This window comes from Bufo gargarizans, chromosome 1 (assembly GCF_014858855.1).
Source record: "Bufo gargarizans isolate SCDJY-AF-19 chromosome 1, ASM1485885v1, whole genome shotgun sequence".
Classification (NCBI taxonomy): domain Eukaryota; kingdom Metazoa; phylum Chordata; class Amphibia; order Anura; family Bufonidae; genus Bufo; species Bufo gargarizans.
Genome location: NC_058080.1, coordinates 382,662,080 through 382,675,029, shown reverse-complemented (window position 1 = coordinate 382,675,029; position 12,950 = coordinate 382,662,080). Strand labels below are relative to the sequence as shown.

At 50.4% G+C, this 12,950-nt stretch overlaps 1 protein-coding gene across 1 annotated transcript in view; it reads left to right on the top strand.

Annotated features, from left to right (window-relative positions):
* The window catches only part of SIN3B (SIN3 transcription regulator family member B), an 87,760-nt gene that overhangs the window by 28,605 nt on the left and 46,205 nt on the right, over positions 1-12,950 (top strand). The window contains exons 10-11 of the mRNA XM_044270321.1: positions 850-1,060; positions 1,291-1,407. Coding sequence (XP_044126256.1) covers positions 850-1,060; positions 1,291-1,407 — 328 coding nt within the window. The remainder of the gene's footprint in view (positions 1-849; positions 1,061-1,290; positions 1,408-12,950) is intronic.

Here is a 12,950-nt window from a genome sequence, read left to right as displayed (position 1 = left end):
GGACGGGTCCCGGACCCATTCAAGTTGAATGGGTCTCGATCCGTCCCGGCTGCCGCATGGATTTTGGCCGTGCATTGGGGACCCGCAATGACGGTCGTGTGCATGAGCCCTAAGGCAGAGTGGCCTGAGTATACCTGATTTTATAGCAATTAATTAATTTATTCAGAAATAATCAAATTTCTTATCTAACTTTGCCGAAGTTGCCTAATGAAAACTTCGCTAATCTTTAGCCATGGTCACTTGACTTTGGCATCTGAAAGTTAAATGACTGGGATTCAAGTCCTCTCCTGGTCGTTGCTGGCAGGTGTCAGCTGGGTTACACAGCAGGCTTCCATTCCATACCCACCTCCTGCATATCAGATCTACAGTTACATCTGAGGGCGCGAATGGGTTAAACATGAATGGCTGATCGGAGCGTTTGTCTTCTGCAAGCATAGCTGCTGTGAATTGTTCAACAGCAGAACCTCACCTTTCAGGTATTTATGGCAATTCCTATAGATATGCTACAAATGATAAAAGCTACATTCACACGACCATACACGTTTTGTAGTCTGTTTTCACATGTTTTTCGTGGGCCCCATTTTGTCAAAATGCCTACTCTTTTTCTGAAAAACAGACAAAAATAGGACCTGTTCTATAATTTGCTCCACGAATATGGACACCACACACATAACATTCATGTATTTCAAATTTTTGCACTCATAGAAATGAATTGGTGCATGTACAAGTAAAAAAAAAAATGCAGATGGGATGTGGACTAAAAATACGGTTGTGTGAATGAGGCCTAAGGCTGGATACCCCTTTAAATTGCAATTTTATTAATTTTTTTACCTTTTTATCTTACCACAGGAAATTTCCAGAGCTGTTTGCTCAGTTCAAGTCTTTCTTGGGTGTCAAGGAACTCACCTTTGCTTCTCCGGTAACCAATGATCGTTCCAATGAAGGGATAGGACGGGAAATTGACTACGCCTCCTGTAAACGAATTGGTTCCAGCTACCGTGCACTTCCTAAGACCTATCAGCAGCCAAAATGCAGTGGTAGGACTGCTGTCTGCAAAGAGGTGTGCACAGTATATGTTTTAGCCAAAGCTATGAGATGCAAACACAATATAAACTTTTTTTAAAAGTGTACATTTTGTCTGTGATTTTGGGAAACGCTGAGGTCTCTGAGAAAGGATCACTACCTTTCAGACCATATTTTTATCTTTTTAAAGAGTTTTCTGTTCTCCCTTCTAAACTAATGCCAAGGTTTCTATGCCCCCCCCCCCCCCTCCCTTCCCATTTCTTGCAGGTATTAAATGATACATGGGTGTCCTTTCCAGCTTGGTCTGAAGATTCTACTTTTGTCAGCTCTAAGAAGACCCCATATGAAGAACAACTTCACCGCTGTGAGGATGAACGTTTTGAGGTAAGTTACATATTGTAAAAGCACGTATTTGCATGGGAATTCAATGAATAGGCCACCCTGTGGGCACATTGTAGAACTACATGAGGGTCCAAAGTGGAGAAAGAATTTAAGCTGCTAATTGATATTTTTTGATAATAAGCTCTTGCTAACTAGGCACAACAGAGCACCCCCCCTCCCAAAATAAAGGTTCCTTTTAAAGCAGTTGCTGCTGGATGCTCATTCATCCGACACCTATTGCTCCCGGTTCCTCCCATACACATGTCTGCTCAGCTCTGTTACCCAAGCATGTGCTTTCAGTAGAAAGAAGGGGAGGATACCGCTGCCATAATCCTCCATTTGCAGCAAGTCAGGGGTCCTCATACACTTGATATTGTCCTTGTTCCCGGGTTCACCTGTCATACATCTAGTGCAGTGATGGTGAACCTTTTACAGACCGAGTGCCCAAACTGCAACATAAACCCACTTTTCTCGCCCAATTCCTTGGGGGACACAGGAACTCTTGGGTATAGCTTATCTCCATAGGAGGCGTGACACTAAGTAAAAGACTGTTAAGCCCCTCCTCCAGCAGCTATACCCTCAGCCTGGAGAGAGAGACTTCCAGTTTTTTGCTTAGTGTCAAGGAGGCAAGACACTCTCTGCACTGCAGAGTTGTCTTGAGAAGATTTTAGAGTTTTTTTTAATTTTTTTATTTTATTTTTTTCACAGGGACAACAGAGTCGCAGTAGACTTCTCTGTTTTCCCGGGGTTGAGCTGCGCCAGGGCCGGTTATCCGCCCTGCTGCCTCCCCCACAGAAGAAAAGGAGGACCAGGGCAGCTCATGCTCCCCTGCATCCCGCCAGCACTGGGTCGCCCACCTACAAGCCCCTCTCCAGCTACGGTCACTTCTGTGCCAGTGGCTGAAGGGGCGTCCCAGCTGGATGGACTAGAGGGTGAAGACATCGCATGGTGAGGTGGCTAGTGCAGCCGTTCCACTCCCTTCCCTCCCCTCCCCTCCCCTCCTCTCCTCCGTTCCGTTCTAGTGCTCTCCCGTTTTCTGATGGCCTCGTTGCTCCGATTCGGAGGCGGCCTGGCGCCCTGTCGGTACTGAGCGGCGCTCATGGGGGGGGGGCTTGTTTGGGAGCGGCCGGGTATGCGACCGCTGTTCGGGGCCGTTGTTCTGCAGGACGCCTAACTGTCCTCCTCTTTCGGCTTCCTACCTCTCGCTTCCGCTGCGGCGGGGGCCATTGGGAGACATGTGGTGGTTCAGAGCGGGATTTGAATCGCGCGCGCGCGACAATGTTTTCGGCGGGGGGCGGAGTTTCGGTGCGTCCCATTTTTCATTGCCGCGTCCTGCTTGGTCTTCAGTCAGGGGCCGGACGTCCTTCTTCCCGCGCCTCACTAGTCCCGCCCACTCTCGTGCCTGTGTGCTTCTGGGATACTCACTGCAGGACGGACTATTGCTCTGGTTGCCGCCGCCGTTCTTCTGCTGCTGCCGCTGCCGTTCTGCTTCCTCTGTGACCTGGTAGGACTGTTGACCCTTCCTCCACTGCAGCCCCCTGGCCTGGACGCAGGGTTTTTATATTGCTCCTACCAACATGTCTGACCCCTTAGTGCCTGTGGGACCTTGGTATCATACCTGCACCGCATGTAAGGCGCCCCTTCCTCAAGGGCAGTCTGACCCGCATTGCTCGCTTTGCAAAGACCCATCGCAGGGTCCGCCATCTGTTGTGTCACCCCCTGGCCTCTTGGATCCCCCTGACTGGGCTAGATCCCTCTCCCAGGCTGTGGTTAGTCTCACTAGCGTTGTGGGCCGACTTGCAGATGTGTTGCCCTTGTCGCAGCCGGATGATTCCCCTGCTGGGCCCTCCGGGTCCGCTGTCTTGGCCGACCCGTCTGAGTCTCTCTCTGCAGGCGACTCCTCCAGAGCCCGTCAATCCCAGAAGCGGTCAAGGGTGGATCACCGGTCATCCTCGGATGCTTCGGTATCCCCCCCAAAGGTGCGTTCTCAGTCGGGTCCTTCCTCATTGCAGGATTTGCCCTCTGAAGGGGAGCTGGTTGATTCCGATTGGGATATGGATTCGGCACTGCCTTCAAAGCTGGCTTCCGCTGTGGGCCACCTTATAAACAATATCCGTGATACCTTTAAGATTCACGATGATCCTCCTGATCCTGAAAAAAAGTGTTTCCTTTTTTCGCCAGAAGCAGGCGTCTGCGGTTTTTCCCCTCCATGCTGACTTTACGTCAGTGGTTTCTAAGGCCTGGGCCCGTCCTGATGCACGTTTTACCCCGCCGAAAAAGTTAGATGTTTGTTATCCGTTTCCGGCGGATTGCATCACAAACTGGGCGTCACCTCCTAAGGTCGACCCCCCTGTGGCCCGTTTGTCCAAGAGCACGGCTATTCCCGTCGCAGATGGTTCTTCCTTACAATCCACTGAGGATCGCCGTATAGAGGCCCTTACAAAGGGTATCTTTTCGGCCTCCGGATCCGCTCTTAGGCCAGTCTTTGCCTCCGCTTGGGCTGGAAAAGCGGTTTCAGAATGGGCGTCTCAGCTGGATCTGGAGCTTGAATCCGACGTCCCTATTCAAGACCTCCGTGCCCTGGCTCAACTTATCGTTCAGGCTGGTAAATTTGTATGTGAAGCATCCCTGGATGCGGGGGCTCTCATTGCCCGTTCGTCTGCCCTGGCCGTTTCGGCTAGGAGGGAGCTTTGGTTAAAGGTTTGGTCGGCGGACGCCGCGTCAAAGCGGTCTCTTACTAGCCTTCCCTTCTCTGGTTCTCGTTTGTTCGGGACCCGTTTGGATGAAATCATCTCTGAAGCCACGGGGGGGAAGAGTACCCATCTTCCCCAATCCAAGGCTAGGAGCTCCACTCGTGGTCGTCCCACCTTCTCCCGCTTCAGGTCTTCTCGTAGGGCTCCCGCTCCTCGCACCGCTTCGGGTCCGTCCGCTAACCCTGTCCAGGACAGGCGTAAAAAACCCTTTTTTCGGACCCAGCCCTCCTGGCGCAAATCTCAACCTGCTCGCGCTCCCGCGACCAAGCAGGCCCCTGCCTGAAGGTGCGCCCCCACCCACCCGGGTGGGGGGACGTCTCCTCCTGTTCAGGGACTTCTGGCAGGCGCACGTCTCCGACGCCTGGGCTCTCGAGGTTGTGTCTTCCGGGTACAAACTCGAGTTTGCGTCCCTTCCCCCAGTTCGGTTCTTTCGTTCTCGGGTTCCCCGGGATTCCCGAGGGGCGGCCGATTTCTTTGCTGCCGTTCACACCCTTCTAGACAAAGGAGTCATCGCCCCGGTTCCTATGGGAGACAGGTTCAAGGGGTTCTATTCGAACCTTTTTGTGGTCCCCAAGAAGGAAGGTTCGGTGCGTCCCATTCTGGATCTAAAACGGCTGAACCGCTTCCTTCGTCTTCAGCGTTTCCGGATGGAGTCTCTCAGGTCGGTGGTGGCCTCTCTGGAACAGGGGGAGTTCCTGGCCTCCATCGACATCCAGGACGCCTACCTTCATATTCCAATCGCACGGTGTCATCAGTGCTTTCTGCGTTTTGCAGTGGGGTCCGACCACTACCAGTTCGTTGCCCTTCCCTTCGGGCTGGCGACGGCCCCTCGTGTTTTCACAAAGGTCCTTGCCCCGGTCCTCGCCTTACTTCGTTCCAGGGGAGTTTTTCTACTTCCATATCTGGACGACCTCCTAATCAAGGCGCCTTCTCTGTCACTGACTTCCGCCAGTGTGGATCTCTCGCTGCAAACCTTGCGCCGGTTCGGTTGGGTTATCAACCTACCCAAATCCTCTCTTGTTCCTTCCCGGCAGTTGGTCTTTCTGGGGATGCTGCTGGATACGGATTCAGCGGTGGTTCGGCTTCCGTTGGAAAAGCGCCTGCTCCTCCATCGGTCGGTTCAGAGCCTTCTGTCCCACCGCCGTCCTTCTTTCCGGTTCAGCATGCGGGTCCTGGGACAGATGGTGTCCTGCTTCGAGGCGATTCCTTACGCACAGTACCACTCCCGCACCTTTCAGACGGCCATTCTGTCCGCCTGGGACAAGTCCCAGGAGAGTCTGGATCGGCATTTTCCTCTTTCCCCCCAGGTTCGTTCCTCTCTCCTCTGGTGGCTGCGGGCCCCTCTCCAGGGGAAGTCTTTCCTGCCAATGACTTGGCTGGTGATTACCACCGATGCCAGTCTGCGGGGTTGGGGGGGAGTGTTTCCTCCTCGGTCCGTCCAGGGCACTTGGTCTCCATCGGAATCCAGACTGCCGATCAATGTTCTGGAGCTGAGGGCCATCCTCCTCTCGCTCCGACACTGGACTTCGTTGCTTCAGGGTCGCCCTGTTCGGGTCCAATCGGACAATGCCACGGCTGTGGCGTACATAAATCACCAGGGGGGCACTCGCAGCGCGGCGGCGATGAGGGAGGTGTCTCTGATCCTTCGCTGGGCGGAGGTTCATGTTCCGGCCCTTTCGGCCATTTACATTCCGGGGGTGGACAATTGGGCGGCGGATTTCCTCAGCCGGACGACGATCGACCACGTCTTCGAGTCTCTTTGTCTCCGTTGGGGTCGTCCGGACGTGGATCTCATGGCCTCCAGATTCAACCACAAACTTCCCATCTACGTGGCCAGAGCCAAGGATCCGGACGCTTACGGCGCGGACGCGCTCGTCCTCCCCTGGACGGAGTTTTCGCTCCTCTACGTGTTTCCGCCCCTGCCTCTTCTTCCGCGTGTCCTTCGGAAGATTGCGGCGGAGGGCACGCCAGCAATCCTAATAGCCCCGGACTGGCCGCGTCGTCCGTGGTACGCCGACCTTATGTTGCTTCTGGCAGACGCTCCTTTGCCTCTGCCTCTCAGAGAAGACCTCCTCTCTCAGGGGCCGATCTTCCACCAGCATTTAGGGTCGCTACGTTTAGCGGCGTGGCTATTGAAACCGCGGTCCTGACGCGGCGGGGGTTTTCTGCTGACGTGGTCCGTACCATGATTCGTGCGCGAAAACCGGCCTCGTCCAGGATTTATTATCGTACCTGGCGGGCCTATTTGGCTTTCTGTGAGGCCTTGGGGACTCCTCCTCTGCGGTTTTCCCTTCCTACGGTTTTATCCTTTTTGCAGTCTGGTCTGGATCTGGGCTTGGGTCTCAGTACCCTGAAGAGTCAGATTTCGGCTCTTTCGGTCCTTTTTCAGCGCCCTCTGGCTCCGCTCGGTCCGGTTAAGACTTTTCTTCAGGGGGTTGCTCACTGTGCTCCCCCCTATCGCCCTTCCGTTCCTGCTTGGGATCTTAACGTTGTACTGACGGCTCTCCAGTCTTCCCCTTTCGAGCCTCTGCGCAAGGTTTCCCCTCGCTTGTTGTCTTGCAAAGTTTTCTTTCTCGTCGCTATCACGTCTCTTCGGCGTGTGTCTGAGTTGGCGGCTCTTTCTTGCGTGGAGCCCTTCTTGGTTTTTCACCAGGACAAGGTGGTTCTCCGCCCTGTTCCGGATTTTCTTCCGAAGGTGGTGTCCGCCTTTCACCTGAATGAGGATATTGTCCTTCCTTCTCTGTGTCCGTCCCCGTCGCATCCCCGGGAGCGGGAGCTTCACCGTCTGGATGTTGTTCGGGCTCTCAGGATCTACCTGGATGTGACCAGGCCCTTTCGACGCTCGGATTCTCTGTTTGTGATTCCGGAGGGTCCGCGCAGGGGGCTGGCGGTGTCTAAGGTGGTTGTTGCCCGCTTCCTCAAGATGGCTATCGTTGAGGCTTACCGTGCTCGGGGCAGGGATCCGCCCTTTGGTGTTACCGCTCATTCTACCAGAGCGGTCGGGGCTTCCTGGGCTCAGCGTAATCGTGCCTCGGCTGAACAGCTGTGCAAGGCGGCCACCTGGTCTTCTTTGCACACGTTCACCAAGTTTTACAGGGTGAACACTTATGCCTCGGCGGATGCTGCTTTGGGCCGCTTGGTCTTGCAGGCGGCGGTGCCTTAATGTCTAGGGTGCTTGGTTCGCTTTTGATTGTGGTCCCTCCCTGTTTGTGGACTGCTTTTGAACGTCCCAAGAGTTCCTGTGTCCCCCAAGGAATTGGGCGAGAAAACGAGATTTTTGTATAACTTACCAGTAAAATCTCTTTCTCGCTCTTCCTTGGGGGACACAGCGCCCACCCATTGTTTTTTGTTTGCCCTACGGGTTTTTTTTTCTGACTTGTTGGTATTGGTTTGGTTACTCCTTGCCTTTGTCTTGCACTACTTGGGCACATAACTGGAAGTCTCTCTCTCCAGGCTGAGGGTATAGCTGCTGGAGGAGGGGCTTAACAGTCTTTTACTTAGTGTCACGCCTCCTATGGAGATAAGCTATACCCAAGAGTTCCTGTGTCCCCCAAGGAAGAGCGAGAAAGAGATTTTACTGGTAAGTTATACAAAAATCTCGTTATTTATCGCAAAGTGCTAACACGGCAATTTACCTTGAATACTATAGTCCAATATAGAATATCTTCCATGTACTTTATCATTTATCTAAAATAGCCTGCCTACATTCAGTGCGCTTCCTGTGCTGTTCATAGTGCGCCCTGCGCTGCTGAATGGCAGGAAAAGTCTCAGGCATATTGGTACACCATAGACTTTTTCCAGGGTGCGGGTGCCCACAGAGAGGGCTCCGAGTGCCGCCTCTGGCACCCGTGCCATAGGTTTGCCATCACTGATCTAGTGTGTTTGACCAGCTCTAAACCTTAAAGGGGTTGTCTAAAATGAATGAAAACTTGGGTGGCAGCAGTAATGTACGTTAAAAGCATCTTTATTGATTCAATTATTAAAATTCGGTTCTCCACCAATTCTGGTACTCACTCAGGCTAGTGGTGTGAACAGGAGCGTAGGGAATATATAATATAATATATATTATTCCCTATGCTCCTGTTCACACCACTAGCCTGAGTACCAGAATATTATATATTTATTTACCTCCTGTACTCCACCAAAAATAGCGTCTCCCTATTAGATTGTGGTAGCTGTGGAGCCCATAGGATTAGTGAGGTAGCAAAGTCCTTGTTTTGAGTGGACCACCCCTCAAATCATATGGCGGCTCTACATATATCATAAGTCAATTAACACTGAACATGTGTAGGTGCACTGTGTTAACTCAGTGCACTGTATTTGCTTGACGGGTTTCCCTTCCGATATTTGTCGGTGTTTCTTCAGGAGCAAAACATGATGGTCTAGTTCAGATATTGTGCTACAACACTGTGGTGGGGAGTGTGTAGCAATAGCACCAGCCTATCTATACTGTGCATAGAGCTGCCTAATATATATTACTACTCAAAAGAAAGAAAGATGGTCCAGCTTCACTGAAAAATACTTGAGGCTTTATTCAATCCCCATCATGACTAAGGATCCGCATCTACAGTGATCCGAAACCGGTCGATTTTCTGCATTGCTGTATGTTGGTTTTTATCTGCTCGGGATTGAATAAAGCCTCAAGTATTTTTCAGTGCAGCTGGACCATCTTTCTTTCTTTTGGGATCCGTTGTGCGCCCAAGGTTCAGGGTGAGGTCCGGGTTCCTGGCTTCCTGTGGAAGAGCGCGGCATTTTCCAGTGTTGCTCCATATATTACTACTACACCCTAACAATGAGTGTGCAGCAGTGAAACCAGCCCATCTATACAGTTTGTAAGAACGCAGACCAGGAGCCAATCAGGCGCGACCATAGAGATCGCCACGCCTCCTCCTGTCAATCATCTCGTGCTTGCGGCATCGGGGATACCATGGTTATTGTGATCTCTGCTTTATAGGGTTCTCATAAATTTTAGGCGGGATATGAAGCCTTTTCAGATATATACCATATACTGTATATATGAGTGAAAGGATTAGCGTCTGTGGATAGGATCCTGAGGCCCCTTCCTATGTAAGGGATTCAATGGATGTCTTGAAAAGACTGAATGACATCCAATGCGAAAATTATACCCTTCTTGCCAGTCTAGACGTTGACGCCCTGTACAGCTCCATCCCACATCAACAGGGATGTGATGCTGTACAGGTGTTCCTGACAGAAAGGGGTTCTCATCTCAGGGAGCATAATAAACAGATAGTGACACTCCCGGACTTAATCCTTAATCGGAACGTCTTCTTGTTTGATTGTACCATTTGCCTCCAGCTCAGGGGGGTGACGATGGGCAGTCCCTGTGCCCTGACTTTCGCTAACCTCTACCTGGGCTGCTGGGAACGGGAGACTGTATTCAGTGAGGAAATGGAAATATGGACCTCATCCATTCTATTATGGATGAGGTTCATAGATGATATACTGATATTGTGGAAGGGAACCAAGAGCAAATTCATAGATTGTGTCCAGATTAAATGACAACACTTTGGGTTTGTTTTTCATGTCAGAGATTGATGAGAAACAACTTACATTTTTGGATGTGTCCATTGAGATTGACCCCTCTGGGAGATTAAGAACAAAAATATTCCGCAAGCCCACTGCTACGAATGCCCTTCTGAGATGGGATAGCGGACATCCGCACCCACTGAAGAGAGGCATTCAGAAGGGGCAGTATCTGAGGGCTAGACGGAATTGCTCCCAGTGGTCTGACTTCAAGGAATCTGTCAATGCTCTCCAGAGATTTCTAGAGAGAGGGTACCCGAAGACAACCCTCAAACAAGCATATCAGCTTGCGGCTGCATGCGAAAGGGAAAGTCTTCTGCATCCAAAGAATAGGGCATCCGATGATGTCCAGTTGTGTGTCCTAGGGACCTTTGATGCACCACACAAGGAAATTCGGGCACTTCTGACAGAACATTGGGACATCCTTAGGCCGGACCCAGGTGTGGGGGACCTTATGGGGGAATACCCTCGTATCACATATCGCCGTGGTGGTAATCTAAGGGACAAATTGGTCCATAGCGCATTTAGCTCCCCAATCAGTGAGACCTGGCTGGCCTCGAAAAAACCAAATGGCACATACAAATGTGGGAATTGTGTGGCCTGTAAAGCCATCAAGAAAGGGGAACATTTCACAAGCTGTCACGGGACACAGTTTTAATATAAACCTTTATAAACTGCAGAACGGTGGGAGTGCTATATTTGGCAAAATGTATGTGTGGGTTACAATACGTGGGAAAGACTAAACGTGAGTTTAGGAGACATAGTGGCACACCTATTTAAAGATTAAAAATCATGGTGATACCCCCATTGCACAACATGTGGCGGCACACCACTCCACAGTGACAAGCTGTGTGATGTTCCAAGGTGTCGAGCATGTGAGATTGCCACCTAGAGGGGGCGATACTGATACTCTACTCTTGAGAAAGGAGGCTCAATGGATTTTTACACTGAACACTATAAAACCTAAGGGCCTTAAAGAGGGTTGTCCGAGTTATGAAAAAAAAAATATATCTATAGCACTGAAAATCTGATGGGCAGCAATATATAACTAAGCTAAGCAAGTTTTATGCAAAAAAAAATATATAATTATTTCCTCATTTCCCTGGTTCTTTTCTGGCCCTTTGTGTTCATGCAATAAAAACAATCTCTTCCCCTCCCCCTGCTCTGCTAAGGGAGTGAATACAAGAGCTGCCCTGAGTGACATGTCTGCCTGCTGGGAGACTCAGCAGCATGTTGTATGTGTAGGACTACAAGTCCCAGCTGTATAATGACACTGCTAAGGGAGTGGCTACATGAGCTGCCCTGAGTGACATGTCTGCCTGCTGGGAGACTCTGCAGCATGTTGTATGTGTAGGACTACAAGTCCCAGCTGTATAATGACACTGCTAAGGGAGTGAGTACAAGTGCTGCCCTGAGTGACATGTCTGCCTGCTGGGAGACTCAGCAGCATGTTGTATGTGTAGGACTACAAGTCCCAGCTGTATAATGACACTGCTAAGGGAGTGAGTACAAATGCTGCCCTGAGTGACATGTCTGCCTGCTGGGAGACTCTGCAGCATTCTGTATGTGTAGGACTACAAGTCCCAGCTGTATAATGACACTGCTAAGGGAGTGAGTACAAATGCTGCCCTGAGTGACATGTCTGCCTGCTGGGAGACTCTGCAGCATTCTGTATGTGTAGGACTACAAGTCCCAGCTGTATAATGACACTGCTAAGGGAGTGGCTACATGAGCTGCCCTGAGTGACATGTCTGCCTGCTGGGAGACTCAGCAGCATGTTGTATGTGTAGGACTACAAGTCCCAGCTGTATAATGACACTGCTAAGGGAGTGAATACAAGTGCTGCCCTGAGTGACATGTCTGCCTGCTGGGAGACTCAGCAGCATGTTGTATGTGTAGGACTACAAGTCCCAGCTGTATAATGACACTGCTAAGGGAGTGAGTACAAATGCTGCCCTGAGTGACATGTCTGCCTGCTGGGAGACTCTGCAGCATTCTGTATGTGTAGGACTACAAGTCCCAGCTGTATAATGACACTGCTAAGGGAGTGAGTACAAATGCTGCCCTGAGTGACATGTCTGCCTGCTGGGAGACTCTGCAGCATTCTGTATGTGTAGGACTACAAGTCCCAGCTGTATAATGACACTGCTAAGGGAGTGGCTACATGAGCTGCCCTGAGTGACATGTCTGCCTGCTGGGAGACTCAGCAGCATGTTGTATGTGTAGGACTACAAGTCCCAGCTGTATAATGACACTGCTAAGGGAGTGAGTACAAGTGCTGCCCTAAGAGCTGGGAGGATCAACAGCAACTTGTAAGTGTAGAACTACAAGTCCCACCTGTATAATGACACTGCTAATACACACAGGATCTTTCCCCTACCTTCTTGTGCAATGCTCTCTCTAGTCTGTCAGCTCCTGTGCCCAGAATTGCCACTGCCTGCAGCTACCCAGTCTGTGCAGCTGAAGGGGTTAAGAATCCTAGGAGAGAGCAGACGGCAGTGAAGGGGTGCGTGGCCAGCACAGTGACATCTCGTTTACAGGCTTGTGCAAGGAACTTTCAGAGCAGGGAGAGAAGCTGACATCACAGGTCATGTGACCCTCAGTCAAATCTGATAAACCAGCCACTGCAGATAAAGTGAGTTGATTTGTAAAGTTGTTATATTTGCCTAGTTAGGAACATAGAACAAAAAAAATAACTCGGACAACCCCTTTTTTTTTTTTTTTTTTTTATCGGATAATTTTTATTGACAGAGCTACTGTAAGCATACAGCAAAAATACATACATTGAGGTACAATAAAGTGTAAGTACTACAACGTGCAATAAAACATTAGTTACATTTTACATAGTAAATGGTGAAATCCACCTGCTTGCCCAAGAAAGCATGACTGTAAGCTTATGCTCTTTCTTTAATTTGAAATTAAACTTGCTGTGTATGCGCACCAACTTAGCACAAGGAACAGACACAAAAACTACCCCCCCCTCTCCCCCTGTGCAGTGTCCTCTGTGTTGGTCGATATACCTATAGTTGACATCAACCTACCTATGTAACCCTAAATCGGGCCCAACATTGACATACTATCTCGCATCCAGAGCCTCATCGTATCTTGTGAAGCCAGACCAGATTGTGTAACCCAGCACTCCCATTGGTTCCTAAATTTCTTGATAGCCCCTCTTTTTGTATATACCCCTTTCCAACCCAACCAAAGTGTTTCGGACAACCCCTTTAATGACTCTATTTCATTTGCGTG